The 23,342-nt window shown below is 36.9% G+C and overlaps 1 protein-coding gene across 2 annotated transcripts in view; it reads left to right on the forward strand.

The window, feature by feature from the left end:
• The window catches only part of TRAK2 (trafficking kinesin protein 2), an 84,896-nt gene extending 62,588 nt beyond the window's left edge, over positions 1-22,308 (forward strand). For both annotated transcript variants that reach the window (XM_018060883.1, XM_005676369.3), the window contains exons 7-17: positions 1,725-1,934; positions 2,578-2,656; positions 3,585-3,715; positions 4,134-4,208; positions 5,479-5,616; positions 7,422-7,501; positions 7,806-8,000; positions 9,354-9,652; positions 11,209-11,475; positions 16,705-16,810; positions 18,439-22,308. In XM_018060883.1, the coding sequence (XP_017916372.1) occupies positions 1,725-1,934; positions 2,578-2,656; positions 3,585-3,715; positions 4,134-4,208; positions 5,479-5,616; positions 7,422-7,501; positions 7,806-8,000; positions 9,354-9,652; positions 11,209-11,475; positions 16,705-16,810; positions 18,439-19,117 (2,259 nt within the window). In that variant the 3' untranslated portion in view covers positions 19,118-22,308. The remainder of the gene's footprint in view (positions 1-1,724; positions 1,935-2,577; positions 2,657-3,584; positions 3,716-4,133; positions 4,209-5,478; positions 5,617-7,421; positions 7,502-7,805; positions 8,001-9,353; positions 9,653-11,208; positions 11,476-16,704; positions 16,811-18,438) is intronic.

Raw genomic sequence — 23,342 nt, forward strand, 5'->3', positions numbered from 1 at the left:
GAATCTAGAACACTTTCTAACACCATACACAAAAAATAAACTCAAAATGGATTAAAGATCTAAACATAAGACCAGAAACTATAAAGCTCCTAGAGGAGAACATAGGCAAAACACTCTCTGTCATAAATCACAGCAGGATCCTCTATGACCCACCTCCCAGAATATTGGAAATAAAAGCAAAAATAAACAAATGGGACCTAATTAAAATTAAAAGCTTCTGCACAACAAAGGAAACTATAAGCAAAGTGAAAAGACAGCCTTCAGAATGGGAGAAAATAATAGCAAATGAAGCAACTGACAAAGAATTAATCTCAAAAATATACAAGCAACTCCTGCAGCTCAACTCCAGAAAAATAAATGACCCAATCAAAAACTGGGGCAAAGAACTAAACAGATATTTCTCCAAAGAAGACATAGAGATGGCTAACAAACACATGAAAAGATGCTCAGTCAACATCATTCATTATTAGAGAAATGCAAATTGAAACCACAATGAGGTACCATTTCATGCCAGTCAGAATGGCTGCTATCCAAAAGTCTACAAGCAATAAATGCTGGAGAGGGTGTGGAGAAAAGGGAACCCTCTTCCACTGTTGGTGAGAATGCAAACTAGTACAGCCACTGTGGAGAACAGGAGATTCCTTAAAAACCTGGAAATAGAACTGCCATATGACCCAGCAATCCCACTTCTGGGCATACACACCGAGGAAACCAGAATTGAAAGAGACACGTGTACCCCAATGTTCATTGCAACACTGTTTATAATAGCCAGGACATGGAAGCAACCATCAGCAGATGAATGGATAAGAGAGCTGTGGTACATATACACAATGGAGTATTATTCAGCCATTAAAAAGAATACATTTGAATCCGTTCTAATGAGGTGGATGAAACTGGAGCCTATTATACAGAGTGAAGTAAGCCAGAAAGAAAAACACCAATACAGTATAGTAATGCATATATATGGAATTTAGAAAGATGGTAACAATAACCCTGTATGCGAGACAGCAAAAGAGACACAGATGTATAGAACAGTCTTTGGGACTCTGTGGGAGAGGGCGAGAGTGGGATGATTTCTGAGAATGGCCTTGAAACATGTATATTATCATATGTGAAAGAAATCGCCAGTCCAGGTTCTATGCATGATACAGGATGCTCGGGGCTGGTGCACTGGGATGGCACAGAGGAATGGGATTGGGAGGGAGGTGGGAGGGGGGCTCAGGATGGGGAACACATGTAACCCCGTGGCAGATTCATGTCAACGTATGGCAAAACCAATACAATATTTTAAAGTAATAATTAAATAAATAAATGGAAATTATGGGAAAAATAATGCAAACCTTTAGAATGAGAATTTGAAGTAAGGCTCTACTCTGATATTTTGAGGTTTCTTTTGTTTTGTTTTGAACCCTGAATATGTCACCTTATGTGAAATTTCCTCCTATATTCCTATTATATTGAATATGGAAATTGACCTTTCTTTTCACCTACTATAGAAAAAACTATGTTCATTGAGTTAGTGCTCTGAAATTATAGCTCAGAAAATATATGAGGTTTTTGACTCTCTTTTTAGCTCTTATTACTTTAATCAATAGAACCTAGAAGCTGATTTTATGATTTTGTTTTATGGTGAGAAATAGTTGCCCCATGAATTAGAAGGTATATTACTTGTAAATAATGTAAAATAAAGACTGTCTTGTAAATCAAGCCCTTTTGATGTGCAGGTTAATCAGCTGCAGCATGAGCTGTCCAAGAAAGATGAGTTGCTTCGAATTGTCTCCATTGCTTCTGAAGAGAGTGAAACTGATTCCAGCTGCTCTACACCTCTTCGCTTCAATGAGTCCTTTAGCTTATCCCAAGGTTTGCTGCAGTTGGACATGCTGCAGGAAAAGCTCAAGGAACTGGAAGAAGAGAATATGCTTCTTCGATCCAAGGCACAGTCAAATTATTTCTCACTCTCCTTTACCTTAAAGGCTATAAAGTTTAGGTAGTATTGGGGTGAAATATGGCATAACTAAGGACTTGCTATTGACATTCCAGTGGGGGTGGGGTGGGTGGCAGCTAAGACACAGGTGATTGATTACCTTCCACTGTTACTTAGAGCCCACTTAAAAATGAATAGCAAGCTGACAGGTGAAAGAGGGGAAACCACAGCATACAATATATATGTCATAGAGTTTACACAAATAGCTAAATCATTACACCCAAGGTAAGAACTGTATTGGAAAATGTTTCATGAGCTTATATAATAGGGGAGGGTCAGAGAATGGATCAAAGCAGTGCTACTTAAACAAGTGACATTTTAGTTGAGGCTGAGGATTAGCCTATCAGAGATATATGATGGAGAGCAGGGGCTGGAGGTATAGACGTGCAAAGGCCCTGTAAAGAATAAGGGGGAAATGTTTGTCATGTCCTATTCCATAGTCTTTATTTTGTGATAGATAAAGCTTTATGAGTTTTTGTTTTCCTTTGCAAGTGATGAACTTTTATCTTAAATTAGTATTAAAAGTTTTCTTTAGTTAATACTAGAAAATCATTAGAAGATATTATCACATACTGATTTTTTTTCCCTTGAAGGCTTGTCACATAAAGACAGAAACTATTACCTATGAAGAGAAAGAACAACAGCTTGTCAGTGATTGTGTTAAAGAACTTCGTAAGTATTCATGTGTTCTGTTTTATAGCCTCTGGGTTATTCTTTGGTAGGGTATCACTAACTCAGAAATTAGATCAATGATTTCAATAAAAGCATGTCAAGAAACAATTTAAATAGTTATGGAAAATCTTGAAATATAACATTGAGCCCACAACTCTAAATAAAGTTCCACTTATATTTTTAAGAAATATCTTTGTCATCATTAAATAAAGACCTATATTTCTGCCTGTTACAGCATATTAAAATGAAAGGAACCAACGCTCTTATGTTGTTGGTGCAGAAATAGTCCTGTAGAGAATATGATTGCCAAAGTCAGGAAACCGATTAGTAGCACAACTAGAGCTTAAATGATGGTGTAAAATATAACATTCAGTGAGTATTTGCTAAATGCGAACTGTGTTTCTATAAAGGAATATATTTTGCTTTCATGTATTATTACCTAAAAAAAGTAAATCAGTTGGAAAAAGGTCAGCTTTATTAGAGAAAAAGTTTGAATCTCTCTATAAATGTATATAGCCTTTGTTATATTTGTTAAGTTTGATTTTCATTTCTTTGGGGATCTTATTTATATCCCTGACGATTATTCAAAAACATAGTGTCTCAGCACTTGGAAACATATATAATTCACTTGTCTTTTTTCAGCTTTATCCTTCATAAAGAAAAAGACAGAGGCAAAATCTTTAGCTTGTTTGCCTTTGCAAGTTATCTCTTTTTGGCTTCAGTGCCTCTTATTAAATTCCCAGCATTTGTCTATTTCAGAAGAACCTTCAGTTTTCTCTATTGGGTTATTCAGGTTTATTACTTTAAATTTATGTTAAAGAAAAATCAATTCATGATAGCCCAATGCTTGTTACAAAACAGGATTTGGCCCACAGGCCATAGTTTAATGTCCTATGTTTATATTAATTTTAAAATTTTTGTTTTCCAGGTGAAACCAATGCTCAGATGTCCAGAATGACTGAAGAATTGTCTGGGAAGAGTGATGAACTGATTCGATACCAAGAAGAGATTTCCTCTCTCTTGTCTCAGATTGTAGATCTTCAGCACAAACTTAAAGAAGTAGGTTCATTCATTCAACAGATGTTTAAGCACTGACCTAGTACTTATGCACTGTTAAGTGCTAACCAAAGTAAACATAGTCCCTGCCCTTTTACAGTGCTGTAGTCTTTCTGACTGCTGTTTTAGTCTTCTGTCATGAAATAACTACTTTCAAATCATTATTTCTTTCCATTAAATGGAATTCTCTTTTCCTCAGACAGTTGTGATATGAACTACTGACTCATGTTCTTTGTCCTTTAAACACCTTGATAGATTTTGTATTCTGCCCATTTTATTGGTATTGTTTGGCTTTTGAAAGGTTAGCTTTTGCTATTCCTCTAGACTGTCCCCTGGAAAACATTCTCCAGATGTCTTAAAAAGAGAGTAACCTCTATTTTATGTGGGAAGGCTTCATATGTGTCTTTTAATATGTTGTTAGCATGTGATTGAGAAGGAAGAACTGAGACTTCACCTCCAAGCTTCCAAAGATGCCCAAAGACAATTGACGATGGAGGTAATGAGATCTTCCTTTATCTTGTGTAATATGGGAAAGAGGAATGAATAGTTTCTTTCTTCTTTGTGAATAAGAATGATTAAAGATGATTACCAGGTTTGAAATAACCACAGAAGATTAAAATGGTATTATGAGATCTACAAAATAAAGCTTTTTAAAAATTCTGTCTCTAAAACTAATAATAACATGACAACATCTTTCTTAGCAGGGAAACCTTGAGATTATAAGATTTTTTAGGAATTTATGACCCATTTACAGGTCTCTGTTAACTAACCCAACAGTTTTTAAAATAAGGCAATCTTCATTTTTAATGAGCACCTCTAGCCCTAGTGATGCTGATCATCTAGTCCACATAATACATAAACTTGAAGAAATTTTTGAAGTTAAAATGTACTCTGGAAATTATGTACTGTTTTAACATGCTTATGTATTCTAACTATAAAAGAAAGTTTCTGAAACAAGGGAGAAGAAACTACCTGTTTTACGTCGATTAAGTACCCTGACATCTTTTTTTTTTTTTTTTTTTTTTTAAGATTTTATTTATTTATTTATTTTGGCTGTGGTGAGTCTTCATTGCTGTTTATGGGCTTTTCTCTAGTTGCAGTGAGCAGGACCTACTTTCTAATTGCTGTTGTGTGCTTCTCATTGTGGTTGGCTTCTCTTGTTATGGAGCATGGGCTTCAGTAGTTGCAACTCATGGGCTCTAGAGCTTGGGCTCAGTAGTTGTGGCACATGGGCTTAGTTGCTCCATGGCATGTGGGATCTTTTTGGACCAGGGATTGAACCCACTGTCCCAGCATTGGCAGGTGAATTCTTAACTGCTGGGCTACCAGGGAAACCTGCACCCTGACCTCTTATAGACTTGATAGACTTGATCTTGTCATTTGCAAAATTCAGAGAGATGTTTAAAAATACACGTATCTAATGTTGTGCTAAACTAACTTGACCATAGCTATTATACTTCCTCTACAAGTTTTTTTTTTTTTTTTTAAATAAGCATTAAATACTGAATTGACAGCTATGGTTGTCTCAGTTACTTTTCACATTTTTAGGAAATCATGTTTGTATATAATTCTGGCCAAGACACCTCTAAATCTGGCAGCTGGAAATATATATACTTTCCTTGCTTAGGCTGTTTCAGAGTCTTTGTAGAAATTTTAAATTCATAAAGTTGGTCCTCTGGGTAAAATTGAAACTTATCTCAATTTTTTTTTTCCTACTGTCACTTTGGAATATAATAAGGTACACTAATCGCCTTCCAATCTTTCAGCTGCATGAGTTACAAGACAGGAATATGGAGTGTCTGGGAATGCTACATGAATCTCAAGAAGAAATAAAGGAACTTCGCAGTAGATCTAGCCCTGCAGCTCATCTCTACTTCTCTCAGCCATATGGAGTTTTCTCTGGGGTAAGGGACTGAGATGTATTTAAGGAAACTTGCATAAGATTTGATGGTCCTTGCGAGTAACAGGGTTGTAGGTAACCCCATTACCCCTTAATACGTCAATGTGTATGTATTAAAAAAAAGGACCCTCTCAAGGACATTCTCCTACCTAACCACATACAACCATCAACTCGAGGATATTGCCATTGATACAATACTATCACTGTCTCATCCACAGAGCCCATTTAAATTTCGTCAATTGTCCCAACAATGTCCTTTGAAGGATACATTGCATTGGGTTGTTACAGTCTGGGACAGTTCTTCTGTCTTTGTTTTGTCACTTATGACCTTTGTAGAATGACTTCAGTTTTGATTTGTCTGTTGTTTCCCCACAATTAGATTTAGTTAATGCATTTTCAGCAGAAATAATGCCGTGTTCTCCTCAGTGCATTGTATTGGGAGGCACACGCTGTCTTTTTTTCCCATTACTGATGATGTTAATTAACTTTGATCCCTTGGTTAAGGTAATATCTGCCAGTTTTTTTCACTGTAAAGTTAGTCATTGTTAATTAATTACTAGTTAATTGAATTAACATTACTAATTAACTTTGCAGTGATGAAAATTGTCAGATGCTACCTTAACCAAGTGATGAAAATAACTATTTTGGGGTGATACTTTGATACTGTTTAAATATTATGTTCCCCATCAAGCTTTACCCACTAGTTTTAGCACCCATTAATGGGGATGTATCTGACTCAGTTATTGTTATGATGGTTGCCAAATGGTGATTTTTTCGTTCCATCATTTTTTTTTTCAGCTTTTTAAAATTGGCATTCTTTTGTCATTTAGAACTTTTCTGTCTCATTTATTTATTCATTTGTTCATTTAGGTTATGCAGTATAGACCCATGAATTCCTATTTTAATCAATGGATTATAAGCCATTATTACTCTTTTTTATTTTGATACTTAAATTGTCCCAGATGTGGTCAGTAGGATCTCCTTCAGGCTCTTCTTGCCCTTTCCCTGGCCCAGCCCTGAGATCAGCCATTCTCCAAGGAGCTCTGGTTATTTTTAGTGAGGAATGATACTTAGTATCCAAAATCTGGGTGCTAGGTATGCCTTGCCACTAGAGTTATTATTGCTTTCAGTCCCTCTCAACAGATAGAGCTAGGAAATATGTGTATGTTCATATGCACCCATATAAACACATGTATATGTATCTTTCTATTCATATCTTATGTTTATATGCATATTTAACATCATGAGTTCACACGAGTATCTCCAATTCTAGTCATTGTCAGCCCCATTGAGTCTACCTGAGTCATGCTAGTTGAATCTTCGCCTTTGACCAGAGGAAGGAAAGGATTGCTGATTTTTATTTTAAACAATTTTTATATTGTAAAAGCTTTACATGTTCATTATAGAAAAGTTAGAAACTACAGAGAACCAAAAAGAAATTGTTAAATACAATCAAATCCGGACCTCCACAGAATCACTATTAACATCTTGGTTTATAGCCTTTCAAACCTTTTATTTTTGTGTATCTGTATATGTAATACTTTTATGTATCATAATTGGCTTTTCCCATTGCTTCCTGTAAAAATATATGATGAAAAAATAGTCATTTCTTATATAAAAGCTACATTTCCAGAATGTCTCTTTTCTTCCCCTGCATTTTAGCCTATAACTGTTTTCTTGTGTTTTCTTTTACTATAACACTGAAAGTATTGAATTCTGGGAATTCTATTAAATAATTGAAAGGTCGTTTATTTCTCTTAACAGACTTCTTAGTTAATCACTGTTAGTACCCTCAAACTCTTTTCTTAGGAATCTCTGGCAGCTGAGATTGAGGGGACCATGCGTAAGAAGTTGAGTTTGGATGAGGAATCTTCTCTCTTTAAACAAAAGTAAGTACAGATCGCATGTGTTGTTACTGGACCATTGGGATGGAAATTCAAAAGAAGCTACAATCCAAAGTGACCAGTATTATGAGATTCAGTAGTATATCTTCTTACTATTCAGTTCTTTCCTGATAGTGCTCCCATCTGTGAGAGCATTCTCTTGTTCTGAAATTTATTTTCTAATAATTTCTCTTAAACTTCAGAGGCTCTTCAGGGTGGCTTTGTTTTTATTGAGCTGCATTTACACGCCTCTTTTCTAGAGTGCTCCAGTGGTAGGCGGTGGCAATAATAAACACTTCTTTTTTGACAGAGCCCAACAGAAACGGGTATTTGACACTGTCAAGGTTGCCAATGACACCCGGGGTCGCTCTGTCCCATTCCCAATTCTGCCCATCCCAGGCTCCAACCGCTCAAGTGTCATCATGACAGCAAAACCATTTGAATCTGGCTTAGAACCAACAGAGGGCAAAACAACCCAGAAGAGTAACTTGGAGGAAGATCCAGGGTAAGAAACATGGATTCACACACAGATTCCAGCATTGTTCTGTGCTGTCTGAAGACAACACTGAAAGGAACCATCAGTTCTCATTCAGTAATGATGCCTTGTATCATTATTTGTTAGACAGATCACTGGAGTGAAAAGGTTTAATTAATTATATTTAAAATGAAGTTTGCATTGAACTGTAAAATTCTTTACTTCTTTCTTCTCTGGTTTGGCAAAATTTGAGTCTATATCTTTGTGTTCAGAATCAAATTTGTTTGAATCTGTTTGGTCATTGGCAGTTATGCATAGCATTAGATGATAGTTTCTCATAACCCATGCTCATAATTTCAGCCTCTTTGGTGCCTTTACGATAAACAATAATCTTGAATACCTATTAATGAAAACTAGATTGCTCTTAATTTCCTATTTGTTTAAATTGAGATTTCTGTTTCTGTTTTTTTATTAACTCAGTTCATTGAATTTTGTTTAACTAGAAATTAAAGAGAATTACTGGAAAGTCAACTGAAAGTTTTTGAAAATTAGATGTTTGGCACCTGAGAGAAGTCTTTCCTAATGCAGAAATCCATTACCCTGGGTTTTTGATTGTATTGTCTGGTCTTAGGGGTAGATTCTGTACCCATGGTAGCCTTATGTGTTGATACTACCTCATTGTACACAGTTACCTTAGGAAAAGATCTAACAAGAACATCTATGTGAATTCACACATGGAATGCCTAAAACTTGGCTTACTACTCTTTCCTTTGGTATCAGTTGTAAGATATCTCTGAATAGCTTAGTCTTGAGAAGTGAAAAACTGTGTTGCAGAGCTATGAACATGCCGTATTTATGAATCTTGTTTTCTTTTAAATGTCTGCAGTATTCATACAGGATTCTACGGCCTAAAGTAAATTTTTTCACATTTTAATATTTTTGAAATTGTTTATCTTTTGCAGCTAATGATATGTTGTAGTATAATGAGTAGCATTTTTAATTTCTTAGTATTACATAAAATAATGATGCCTCTTTCCCTCAATGGCATTATAGATTCAGTGAAATAAGATAATATTTAGTTTTTTGACTACCTAAACTGAATTTATAAATGGTCATTATCTATAGCTTCATAAATTAAGTGAAACAGAACTTTTAATAAACACAACATAATATAGCCTATCTGAAGTCATCTGAAATGATCTATAAAAATGTTACAATGTAGTATTAGAGATTTGGGTTTGTTACTACTTCTGTATTCCAGCTATCTAAGAAAAATATGTTTTTAAGATCAGTCTCTTGAACATTCACCATTGTGGAAAGGAGAGCTCTTTGCTGTGCTTCTGACCCTCACAGATGTAGTCAGTGAATGTGATTTTCCCATAGGAACATCCAGAGGGCAGATCAACCAGGACCCTCTACAGAGAGCGATTTGGCAACAGCACTTCATCGCCTGAGTCTGCGGCGACAGAACTACTTAAGTGAGAAGCAGTTCTTTGCAGAAGAATGGCAGCGGAAGATCCAAGTTCTGGCTGACCAGAAAGAAGAGGGTAGTGGCTGTGGCACGCCCACAGAGAGCCTGGCCTCCCTCTACACCGACCAATCAGAGATCACAGACCCAAGCAGTGCCAGTTGCCTTCGAGGTTTCATGCCTGAAAAATTACAAATTGTCAAGCCCCTTGAAGGTAATAAGTGAGGGCCATTTCTAAGCGATGTTGCTTATCATTTTGCCTTCCCCTGGAAATGACATGTCTCTTATAATTATAAAAACTCTATGCTCTATGTGCAGGAGCTATCTTTATTATCCCTAAATCTTCACTGTTATGTGACCATGCACTGCAGAACTTTGTGGAAAATTAATGAAGAGATTTGCATTCTCCATGCCATCAGCTGTCAGTTCTCTTCTACAGATGTTGTTTTTATACAAATGTGGGGGAGGAGAAGTAATCTTTTCTTGTCCTTTGCTGAGGAATATCCTTGATAGCGGGGCTTTCCAGGTAGCGCTAGTGGAAAAGAACCCACCTGCCAGTGCAGGAGATGTAAGAGATGTGGGTTCAGTCTCTGGGTTGGGAAGGTCCCCTGAAGGAGGGCACAGCAACCCACTCCAGTATTCTTGCCTGGAGAATCCCATGGACAGAGGAGCCTAGCAGGCTACAGTTTATAGGGTTGCACAGAGTTGCGCATGACTGAAGCGACTTAGCATGCATGCACACATCCTTGATAGCAGTTTTCATGATAAGATAAATGAGATATGACAGATGAATAAAAATAATCTAGATGGAATATTTTATCTCTACCTTTTGTTTCAAGAAAGAGTTCTTTACTCAAAGAGTATCTTTTACTTAGAGGTATGTGTGCCTGTATTTTTCTTTTGTTCAGTTAGAAAATGTTGTTAATTTCAGGTCAGTTTCTATTCTCTCTTAAAATGGGACTTGAATTTAAAATAGATTTCTTTGTGTTATGGCATATTGACAATCTTCAAATGATCCTCTGCTGTTACCATAAAAGAGTCTGCATTAGAAAGAATTTTGAGTTGATAACCTAGAAGGACCTCTCAAACTCAAAGGTGTTATGTTAGTTTTATTAATGGTCAGTGCAGATATTTGCAGCTATTTTTAGGATTAAATGACTCTCAGTGACAAGTAGCAACTGCATCTGGTGCAGGCACTTGGGATGATCATTAACCTGCATTTGCAGACAGAAACAGTGGGGATATGTCCTCCTTTCATCATTTCCTTAGCTTTCCTACTCTCCCTGAGATCCTGGTGAAAGGACATTAACACAGTAGAGAAGTATACAAAAAAATCACTGTAATTCAAGATGCCTTCCAACCTAGGAGCCTAGCTTTTGATTTCAAAGTTCATAAGCATAGTTCCAAAACAAAGGAATATTGATTTTTGTCACCTGGAAAAACACAACCCCACGTTGTACATATCTTTCTTCTCATCACTGCCTCAGCATCCTAGTTCCTGTTAAGCATGTTGACTTGGTTTTTTCACCGCTGCTTTAGATGTCCTTTTTGAAGTTAACTTTTGAAATAAAAAGATGATCATTCATACCTTTAGCATCTTGTTAGTTTTCCACAGAGAACTTCAATGTACAAATTTTACCAAAATATTAAGACTGAAAAAGCAGTTTTATTATTATCATTACTTTTTTACACATGTAATTTTAGCTCCTTTCAAGATTTAATATTTGTGGGAAATTTAAAACATGTTCCTTTTTTTGTTTGCATACTCAGGATCACAAACTCTGCATCAATGGCAGCAACTTGCTCAACCAAATTTAGGAACCATTCTTGACCCACGACCAGGTGTCATCACTAAAGGCTTTACCCAGTTGCCCAAGGATGCCATCTATCACCTCTCAGATTTAGAAGAAGATGAAGAGGAGGGTATCACTTTTCAGGTTCAGCAACCTCTTCAAGTGGAACAGAAAACATCAATATCCCAGCCAGTAACAGGAATCTTCCTGCCACCCATGACTTCAGCTGGTGGTCCAGTTACAGGTGAGAAGAGTATAGCTTGTAACCAGTAGTACTTTGCTTTCTGCATCACTGTATGGTCAACTGACTGTCTCTACTTAAGTCTTACTGGAGTGTACTCATCTTGAAAATAGGGTAGTAGAAATGTATAGCATAAGTGCCTCTTCTTATTCTCTCCATGTCTTAGCCAACTTGCATAAATACATCAGGAAGAGAGGAGAGAGCAATTCAGTCAATGGTTCACAAACCTCTAGGACTCAGCGTCTCTTTAAACTCTTTTTTTTTTTTTCAATTGAAGGATAATTGCTTTATAGTATTGTGTTGGTTTCTACCAAAAATCAACATGTATCAGACATAGGTTAACCCATGTCTCCTCTCACTTGAACATCCCCTCTACCTCCCTCCCCATCCCATCTTTGCATTCTTAAAAACCATGAAGAATTCCAGAGAGCATGTCTGTGTGGGTTGTTCAGTTCAGTTCAGTTGCTCAGTCGTGTCCGACTCTTTGCGACCCCGTGAATCGCAGCACGCCAGGCCTCCCTGTCCATCACCAACTCCTGGAGTTCACTCAGACTCACGTCCATCGAGTCAGTGATGCCATCCAGCCATCTCATCCTCTGTCGTCCCCTTCTCCTCCTGCCCCCAATCCCTCCCAGCATCAGAGTCTTTTCCAATGAGTCAACTCTTCACATGAGGTGGCCAAAGTACTGGAGTTTCAGCTTTAGCATCATTCCTTCCAAAGAAATCCCAGGGCTGGTCTCCTTCAGAATGGACTGGTTGGATCTCCTTGCAGTCCAAGGACTCCCAAGAGTCTTCTCCAACACCACAGTTCAAAAGCATCAATTCTTCGGCGCTCAACCTTCTTCACAGTCCAACTCTCACATCCATACATGACCACTGGAAAAATCATAGCCTTAACTAGATGGACCTTAGTCAGCAAAGTAATGTCTCTGCTTTTGAATATACTATCTAGGTTGGTGATAACTTTTCTTCCAAGGAGTAAGTGTCTTTGAATTTCACAGCTGCAGTCACCATCTGCAGTGATTTTGGAGCTCCCAAAAATAAAGTCTGACACTGTTTCCACTGTTTCCCCGTCTATTTCCCATGAAGTGATGGGACTGGATGCCATGATCTTCGTTTTCTGAATGTTGAGCTTTAAGCCAACTCTTTCACTCTCCTCTTTCACTTTCATCAAGAGGCTTTTTAGTTCCTCTTCACCTTCTGCCATAAGGGTGGTGTCATCTGCATATCTGAGGTACTGATATTTCTCCCGGCAATCTTGATTCCAGCTTGTGTTTCTTCCAGTCCAGCATTTCTCATGATGTACTCTGCATATAAGTTAAATAAGCAGGGTGACAATATATAGCCTTGACGTACTCCTTTTCCTATTTGGAACCAGTCTGTTGTTCCATGTCCAGTTCTAACTGTTGCTTCCTGACCTGCATACAGATTTCTCAAGAGGCAGGTCAGGTGATCTGGTATTCCCATCTCTTTCAGAATTTTCCACAGTTTATTGTGATCCACAACAGTTAAAGGCTTTGGCATAGTCAATAAAGCAGAAATGGATGTTTTTCTGGAACTCTCTTGCTTTTTCTATGATCCAGTGGATGTTGGCAATTTGATCTCTGGTTCCTCTGTAATTTACCATATTAGAAATAAAAACTGAGAAATTATTAAAATATTTACTAACTCATTATTTTAAAATAGTTACATATTAACACAAATAATATATTTTATGAAAAACAGCTGTATTTTTTCAAGTAGTGAGAAAAATGGTTTAATTTTATAATTTTGCAAGTCCCTAATTTACAGATTAATAGAAGATAGCAGGATTCTTGTGTCAGCATCTACATTCAGTCTATTACAATATGTTGTTTTGATTGAGAGTATGAAGAAAATACAGGCTTCCCAGTTGGCTCAGGGGGTAAAGAATCCACCTGCAATGCAGGAGACACAGGAAATATGGGCTTGATCCATGAGTTGGGAAGATCCTCTAAAGGAGGGCATGGCAACCTACTCCAGTATTCCTGCCTGAAGAATCCCATGGACAGGTGAGCCTGATGGGCTGCAGTCCATAGGATTGCAGAGAGTTGGATGTGACTGAGCATGCACACTTGAAGAAAATACAGCCTTGCCATCATCAAAAAATCTGCAAATAATAAATGCTGGAGAAGATGTAGAGAAAAAGGAACCCTACACTGTTGGGAATGTAAATTTGTACAGCCACTATGGACAGCAGTATGAAAGTTCCTTAAAAAACTAAAAATAAAGTTACCATATGATCCTGCAATCCCATTCCTGGGTATATATTTAGAGAAAATGTTAATTTGAAAAGCTACATGCACCCCAGTATCCATTGCATCACTGTTTACAATAACCAAGACATGGAAGCAACCTAAATATCCATCAACAGATGAATGGATAAAGAAGATGTGATACATATATATTACATAATACAACAGAATTATTCAGCCATAAAAAGAATGAAATAATGGTGATGGTGTTTGCAGCAATATGGATGGACCTAGATATTATCATACTAAAGGGAAGTATGCGAGACAGAGAAAGACAAATATTATATAACATTGCTTATATGTGGAATTTTTAAAAAATTAATATAAATGAACTTATATACAAAACAGAAATAGATCCACAGATATAGGAAACAAATTTATGTCTACCAAAAAAGAAAGGAGGGAGGGAGGGATAAATTTGAAGTTTGGAATTAACAGATACACACACTACTATTATATAAAATCAATAACCAACAAGGACCTAAGGACCAAATTTACAATACAGGGCACTCAATATTTTATAATAATTTATAAGGGAAAAGAATATAAAATAATGTATGTTTATATATATAACTGAATCATTTTGCTATATACCTGAAACACAACACTGTAAATCAACTATACCTCAATAAAATAAAAAGAACTTAAAGTTTAAAAAAAGAAAGAAAGTACAGCCTCACACAGATATCTGGTTGGAAAAGGAAAGTGTGTTTTAATAGCCTCTTCAGATATTTGTGAATATTACACCAAAACTTGATAAGTGGTAGTTTCTTTAAGGTTTATAACAATGTAAATCTAAAACTTTTCATACTTTGTTACATTAAAATCTATTAGTCTGTTCTATACTCTGAATACATCTTTTACCCATGCATGATTTTATAACATCATACACTGGTCATTTGGAAAATATTGATTCACTAAGTTATTCAGATCTTCCAAATGTTGACACATTTCATTATATAATACAATAAAATCATGTAATATTACCCACCTATCTAATTGGGTAAGTGTTTTAGTACTAGGAAGCTTTCAAGCTCTCAGTGGTGGGTTCAAGTCTACCAAAACAGTCATTTTCACTTCAAAGCTCAAATTTTGTCACCAGCAGCAAATCCTTTCAGCTATTTTCTTGAAGAGACAGGCAAACTACATTTTTTTTTTTTTTTAAGAAAATGTTGTCATACTGTATAACACAGGGAATTCTGCTCAGTGTTATATGGTCTGAATGAGAGGGGAATTTGGGGGAGAATGGATACATGTATATGTTTGACTGAGTCCCTTTGCTGTCCACCTGAAACTCCCACATTATTTGTCAGCTATTCCTCAATATAAAATAAAAAATTAAAAAAAAATGTTGCCACATATTCAAATCTGAATAACTGTAGTTTTTGTATTAATTGTTCTTTTAAGTAAAAATGGTGTTCTGTCAAAAAATATAAAACTTAATTTCACTTGTGCTTTTCCTTCATGTAAGCATTGTATCTCTGTATGCTGCAAAGAAGTACTTAATACTTACTTCCCATTTCATCACATAGAATATTAAAAAATTTCAAGGGCCAAGATTTAATAATTTATACTGCTTCATCAAGGGCATTTTAATGTAAATTTGGCCTTTTTTTTTTTGCTACCATAATTGGACAGCAGTGAGAAATGCTAGTACCACTTGATGCTTTTGCCCTGTTTTGTGCTCAGGAGCCAATAGCTTTACCCAGTGTCACCTTTGTATCAGCAGTGCAAATGCCAGCCCAATAGGAAAGACAGACAGCATCTTAATGTTGCTGTGAAAGTAGTTCTGACCTGTGGATCCCATCAGTTCAGTTCAGTTCAGTCGCTCAGTCGTGTCCGACTCTTTGAGACCCCATGAATCGCAGCACGCCAGACCTCCCTGTCCATCACCAATTCCCGGAGTTTACCCAAACTCATGTCCGTCGAGTCGGTGATGCCATCCAGCCATCTCGTCCTCTGTCGTCCCCTTCTCCTCCTGCCCCCAATCCCTCCCAGCATCGGGGTCTTTTCCAGTGAGTCAACTCTTCGCATGAGGTGGCCAAAGTATTGGAGTTTCAGCCTCAGCATCAGTCCTTCCAATGAACACCCAGGACTGATCTCCTTTAGGATGGACTGGTGGGATCTCCTTGCAGTCCAGGGGACTCTCAAGAGTCTTCTCCAACACCACAGTTCAAAACCATCAATTCTTCGGCACTCAGCTTTCTTCACAGTCCAACTCTCACATCCATACATGACCACAGGAAAAACCATAGCCTTGACTAGATGGACCTTTGTTGGCAAAGTAATGTCTCTGCTTTTTAATATGCTATCTAGGTTGGTCATAACTTTCCTTCCAAGGAGTAAGTGTCTTTTAATTTCACAGCTGCAATCACCATCTGCAGTATTTTGGAGCCCAAAAAAATAAAGCCTGACGCTGTTTCCACTGTTTCCCCATCTATTTCCCATGAAGTGATGGGACCGGATGCCATGATCTTCGTTTTCTGAATGTTGAGCTTTAAGCCAACTTTTTCACTCTCCTCTTTCACTTTCATCAAGAGGCTTTTTAGTTCCTCTTCAGTTTTTGCTATAAGGGTGGTGTCACTGCATATCAGAAGTTATTGATATTTCTCCCGGCAATACATGGTACAAATCAAACATTGAGAACCACAGTTTGGCTAGAAAGTTGGATGACTAGTTCTTAGTTTGGTTTGATTTTAATTTTTTTTTTTTCAGAATGTGTTTTTCTCCTGTTTCTAAGCTGTTTTAAATCCATTTGAATTACAATTTCAAATTATTGAAGGATTCAGCTATGTACTGATCAGTGGATACTATTACAGTGTGTATATTTCATTTCTAGATTGTGGAATTTTTGTATAAAAGATACTTGATAAATGTCATATTATTAATAATGAACTTTCTACATTATTAACCTAGTCTTTCAATTTTGTGTTTGATTCTCTAAAATTCTCCACTTCAGTTGCAACCTCAAACCCAGGCAAGTGTCTGTCCTGCACAAACTCGACATTTACCTTCACCACCTGTAGGATATTACATCCCTCTGATATCACTCAGGTTACCCCCAGGTAAGAGGGGCTGAGCAGTTGGAATCTTTACTTCTTTCTTCAAATATGTTTTACTAAATTTCTTTTTTTAATTACTGTCTTTTTAATTCCTAGAATTTTAATGTTCTGTGATAATTTGCTTTTAGAATATTTTCACATTGTATTTTCTCATTTGATGATTATAACTCTTTCAAGGAGACAAAGAGGGAGTAGGTAGTGTCTAAATGAAGAAAGTGAGGCATAGAACGTTTGGGTGACTGGTCCAAGGATAGAGAGGTAGTAAGTGACCCAACTGAGCCTATACAGAGAATTAGCCAGACTGAACAACTGGAGGAACTGGTTCTCTGTACAAGACTGCCCTCGGTTCTGATACCACCTGCAGGTTCAGGAGATTCCCAAAGCCATGCTCTGGTTTGATTGATATTCTAGGAGGACTCACAGAACTCTCTTAAAGCTATCATGCACATGCTTACTATTTATTACACGGAAAGGTTACAGGATAAAATTAGCTGAAGGAAGAGACTCTGACAAGTCAGAGTCTGGGAAGACTCTACACATGAAGCTTCCTTAGGATTCGTTACTTTCCTGGAATTGATGTTTGACAGTGCAGTACACAGAGTACTGCCAACTAGGGAAGCTCACTTAAGCTTCAGGGTCCAGATTTTTTACTGAGGTTTCACTGTGTAAGGCATGATTGACTATCCATATGGTTATAACTCACTATAAATATAATAACTCATCTCCAGGTCCACTGCCCCAAAGCTTCAACCCTGAATCACAGGGTTTTTCTGGCATGGCCAGTCCCCACCCTACAGCTATAGGCTATGGCCAAGTCCACCCCAAGATCTAGCTAGTGTGGCCAGCCTCCTTCCTGAACAAACATACTTCTAGCAAACATGGCATAGATTACCTCCCAGAAGCTGAGGGCAAAGGCAGAAACCTCTGGGCAGTCCAAATCATGTACTACACAGGCTAGAACAATAAGCAATATTGCTGCAGTTTCTATCCTATGAATTCCCAAAAGAATCTATGGTAGTTTCCAGAGACACCTAGAATATTGCAGGGATAATGTAAACTAGAAGTAGAGAAGAATAATTATTAAAATAATTTTAAAATATTTAATTATTTAGAATAATTAAAATATTATGAAGAATGAAGTTTCTCCTTCAAAGAGCATCTTAGATTTAATTTTGAAAAATTGTATTTTCTAAAGGATTGAAGAATTGTTAAACTGTGTGCTGTCATCTTTTGGTATATTTTGCTTTACAGAATGGATATATTAATAAAAATTTCTAAAATTTATTTCCTTCAGTATTTAAATTTCTTTGATTTTTTAATCATAAATTTTAGTTATATTTCCACAGGTAACATATTTTAGAGTTAAAATTTAAGAATAAATTTATCTAAGAGTATAGTAAACTTTTTCATATTCTGTGAAAATAAATATGTTTCAGTAAGTTAATGACTAAACTACAAATAACTGATCTTTGAAGTAACACATCAGAATTTTCATTCCTCAGATACTGATGTGTTACCTGTTCCTCTACATTTGCTATGGATAGCTACTGTAATTACCTTAAATGCTCACTTCGGATTACTTTTTATTCTCAAACACTCCCTCCTGCCTTTTTTTTTTTTCCTTTGTAAAGCTCTGGCTTCCCTTCCTTATCCTGTGCAAGCAATGGTAGCAGTTCATCAAACACGGAGGTGAATTCTCCTGCCGTGTCCTACAGGCTCAACATCGGTGAATCTATCACTAACCGACGAGATTCCACCATAACCTTCAGCAGCACCATGAGCTTGGCCAAACTTCTTCAGGAGCGAGGCATCTCTGCTAAAGTGTACCACAGCCCAATTTCAGAGAACCCTCTCCTGCAGCCTCTCCCTCGAGGCCTGTCTACCCCTTCCACACCACCAAATTCACCATCTCATTCACCTTGCCCTTCTCCTTTGCCCGTGGAGCCTCAAGTGCATCTCTCTGAAAATTTTTTGGCCTCCCGACCAGCGGAAACATTCCTCCAAGAGATGTATGGCCTGAGACCATCCCGAAACCCTCCTGATGTTGGCCAGTTGAAGATGAACTTAGTGGACAGGCTGAAGAGACTGGGGATAGCCAGAGTGATCAAGACCCCCCAGGCCCAGGCAAATGGAAGAAGCCAAAAAGCAGAAAATGGTCTTCAAAGACCAAACTCTGCTGTCTATTTAAATTCAGGGAGCAATTTACTGAGTGGACTGAGGAGGAATCAGAGTCTTCCAGTCATGTTGGGGAGCTTCAGTACCCCAGTTTGCACATCATCCCCCAAAATGGATATCCTGAAGGAGGATTGAAGTTCAGCAGTTGACTGACCTCTTATCAAGTTAGCACATGAAGGAAAGATTTGCACTGTTTATATGTAGTCTTGTCTGAGAGAAAAGGAATGTCGCAGAAGGGCTGTGAATGTAGAAAGGGGAGGGTGAAAGAATGGAAACAGGATTAGCCTGAGGTCTGTCTGATACCTTGGAAGTATAAATGAATGGGTCGTGAGTATTTGGAGGCAAGGGAAAGGAGAAAGGTTGAATGTAGTCCTTCAGTTGGTGTTTCTTGTCTTGAAAATAAAGTGACTAGAAAATAAATCCAGTAATATTGAAACACACCAGAAATACTGAACTTCCTAGTACACTTACTTCTGGTGAGCGTAAGCAGGAAGGACCTAGGTTAGGAGATGGGATAGAAGAAGGAGCAGTTTGGACCACTGCCTTTAGAAAGCTGTTCCAGAAGGTTGCTGGGGTAAACTCGGTCTGTTACTGAGATGACAGTGATGTGGCTTTTATGTTGGCCCCTGTTAACATCTGGTTAAATTACACATCCATCAGAAAGTAAGCTCACTGCATTTATCAAACAAGGAATTTCACCTTTTTCATAAGATCAGAGTAGTGGAGACTCCCTTTTTGCTTTCTGTTTTCAGGCCTTTGAACCCCTGGGAGCCCAAACATCATCCACATTCCTTTTGCATTTGTGATTAATAAGTGTTCAGTTTTTTAATTTGTATTTTTATACAATATCCCCCTCAAACAGTGTAAGTTGGGGATGGGGGTAGGAAGGATTTATTTTAAGAAGGGAAGTGTGGGTACATTGGAACCAAGGAATCTCGTTTTCAGAATATTTCTTCTGAATAACTGCAATGACCAAGGTGTATGAACATAGTTACATGTCTTTGAAATTTCCTTGGAGGCTGGAAGGGTTAAGCCAGAAGTGCAATCAATAGGAATTTGAGAATGTTATGTATTTATGTCTGTAAGGTTTTTTGTAAGGAAAGCTGATTGCAAGTAAACTTTTCCCAAAATATGCTATGCATGTTTTTAATGAAGAATGACATGTATTTGCACAAAAATTCTCAGGCACAGTCTATTATTATAAACTGAAGTAAAACCCAGGTGCTTGCTTTGAGATTGTTTTTTAATATAAAATAAAATTTGCCTTTTTCTTGATTTCTGTAGAATTAGAGAATGAACTTTTTAATGGTAAAGTCAAAGCTTTTGTTTTTTCTCTGGGATTCTGTTTTTGTTTTTAACTATGTGAAATGGCAAAGTGAAACTTGGGGATTAGGTTTCAGCTTCCAGCAGTGTGATGCAAGGCTGTGAATTAGAAAGAAACAGACCTGTTTTTTGAGTATTGCTTGCCTAGATCTTTATCTCGGCTGTGAAGTTCAGAAAGAAATGCCATCACATAAAAGGCATAATGGAGAGAAGCTAGAAGGAGGCTAGGTATTTTTGAAAAGGGGAGGCATGTTACTTGATCTTTTCAGTGTTTCCTTAGCAGATGTTTTGCCCCTTTGTTCTGACTTAAAGTGAAAGGCCATTTTCTGAAGAATTCTTGATGCGAGTGTTGCTCCCATCTGTATACGTGTTACAGACCAGAGGAGGGCCTTCTCTCTTCTAGAGCTGCTTCATGGGCTCAAAATGCACATGCAGTAGCAAAATGTGTGGGTTTTATGTACTTTTTAAAGATCTTTTAATAAGACTTTTCTAAATAAATTTCTCAGAATTATAAGTGAGAGTGTCCTCTCCCTATTCTCTCCCCCTTGCTCAGTCCTTCTGAAGTCAGAAGACTATATACGTAAATGTTCAGAAAGGATTCCAGCTGGTATATAAGTGAATGTCAGTGTCCTGAATGTGAACCAGAAGAATTCCTGATGTTTCAGTTTCTAAAATATTCCCATTTTAAATGATAATATTTGAGTTTCTAATTCGTAAAGTAACTCTGGGGTGCTTATTTTAGACAATTCTGTAAGCTTTTTATTTATTCTCTAAGAAAGTAATCTTCCTATTGCCAGTTGCCAAGAAACATCAGGATCTAGGAAAATGTAGGGCCAGAGAGTAGTACAAAGTGTTAAATTATCAGAGTTTATGTATATTATATAAACAGCTATAAATTAAGCAAGATTTGGGCATGTTGTGTATAATTAGTATATTTGTAAAATAATTGATGCTAAAATGATCACTTTAGAGGCAGGGCAAGAGTGTATTCACAGCCAAGTAAGCCTGTCTGATTAAAGAAAAGCATACTTTGGTTTTTGAAAATTAAACTGATGTTGCTGTTCCACCAGAAACACAAGGATTATAAACTGATGCTTGTCTCTAGAAATGAATCCTGTTTTGAAATTGGGTTTTGTTGTTTTCGAAATTTCCATCTAAAATCATTTTTTAATACTGCCTGAGACTCTCTATTATAATGAAATAGTGTGTAGAGGATAGTAAGAACTGGAGCCTTGTAGCAAGTTCTTTCTTAATTTATCTGTTTGCTTTAGGACAGTTCACATTTTAATTTTCTTGTATCCACTATGTAGGTACTATAATGCCAGTTTGGAAAACACCAGTCTTTCTTTTTTCTTTTGAAAGTTCTCAATGATTATACCTCAGGTATTTCTGAGTATCCTGTTGCCTACTAGGAGGGATACCTTCCCTGTGAACTCAGAATTAAAAGTTCTCCAGAATTATCATGATCCCAAATCTTATGTAAATAGCTTTACCCATGGGTCTTGGAAAAAAGTTAATGACCATTGTTAAAGTAGTTTTTAAAAAACAATTTTGTACTCTATGTCCTTGATTTGACCTGAATAAACAGACTTTGACAAAGGGAGGCATGTTATCGGCAGCTCACAAGAGCCTGTCCTCTAGAAAAGGTGTATTTTTATACAGTATTCAAAGCCTGTTATTTTTTTCTGGTACTTAATTAGTACTTGTTGTTCAAACATTGACTCTTGACATCTGGAACCAGAGCTCTCGGTGTTCAGTGGCTCACTCCTCTGATGTCGGATGCCTGCAAGCCTGTTCCCTGAGCGCAGCACAGCAGAGTCGACACTGAGTGGCCCCTTTGCCTCCGCAGCTGTCAGGGAGTGGCGTGGGGCCCTCTGTGGCTGCCAGCAAGATACTGTAGTATGATATCTGGGGCTTGACTTTGTCAAACAGCTCTTTGTGCACCTACCTTTGCTTTGTCGAATGTAAATCAGATAATAAACATGAGTATCTTCTTAAATTTTCCTTTGTCTTTCTGTGGTTTTGTCCCAGTTCTTTTCACAGATAATCCTGCATTAAGTCTTTCCTTTCTGTTAATGTTGTTTTGGGTACAGAGAACAAGCTCTATTTGCCAACAATAGTCATGAGTAGTAAATAGATATTACTGTATTTTTTTAGATGTTTTAAATAGAATAACCATATTGTTTCCTCAGCAAAGCATCAGCAACAAAAAAATAAAACCTAAAGTTGTTGATATGCATATCCTTAAGACTCAGGAAGTATGAGGCAATTCATTTCTGATGGTCCACAACTGACTATTGATACTTAACTATTTAGAAACTGTTTCCAAGAAATTAAATTTGAAAATTGTTGGATTTTAATAGAAAAAATTCTTTGATGTTCTTTTTTCTCTGTCACATTTTAACTGCTATATTTTTTTAAAGCTCATATGAGCATTTTGTGAGAAATGAGTCTCCACTTCTTTGATATATAATTTAGTAATGTTCCAAGCATCTTTGATTGTGTTTTCTTTCACAAATGATCAGTGGGTGTGTCTGAAGTTCAAAAACCTAATGAAATAAGGCTAAAGATTTGAGGCTTTCAGCATTGTTGCCTTTTGTTTCTGTTTTTGTCGTATGTTTGAGTTATGCTAGTATTGGTTTTTCTTTTTTTCATTAGTTTTTATGAAGTAAGGCTAAAATGCCAAAAAAAAAATTATTTTTTAATGAAAAAATGCTGAACAGGTTTGCCAAAAATGCCGAAACACAACTGTCAGGCATGAAGTGCTTTATTCTTCAGTGTAAGAAAGTGTGAGTGAAACACATCAAAGGTAATGTGAGAAGTTAGAGAAAAAAGTATAAATGTCAAATATGTTAAGAAGTTTAATTTCATTAAATTTTTTTTTACCTTCTCAGCAGAATTGTTTAAAAGCAAGAATTTAACATCATATTCAAACAGTACAATGGGCCAGAAAATTACAAAGTATTTTGATTTCATTTAATTCACTACCACTTTTACAGCTATTTCATCATCTCTCAAAGCAACCACAAAATTCATA

The sequence above is a fragment of the Capra hircus genome, chromosome 2 (genome assembly GCF_001704415.2).
Source record: "Capra hircus breed San Clemente chromosome 2, ASM170441v1, whole genome shotgun sequence".
Classification (NCBI taxonomy): Eukaryota; Metazoa; Chordata; class Mammalia; order Artiodactyla; family Bovidae; genus Capra; species Capra hircus.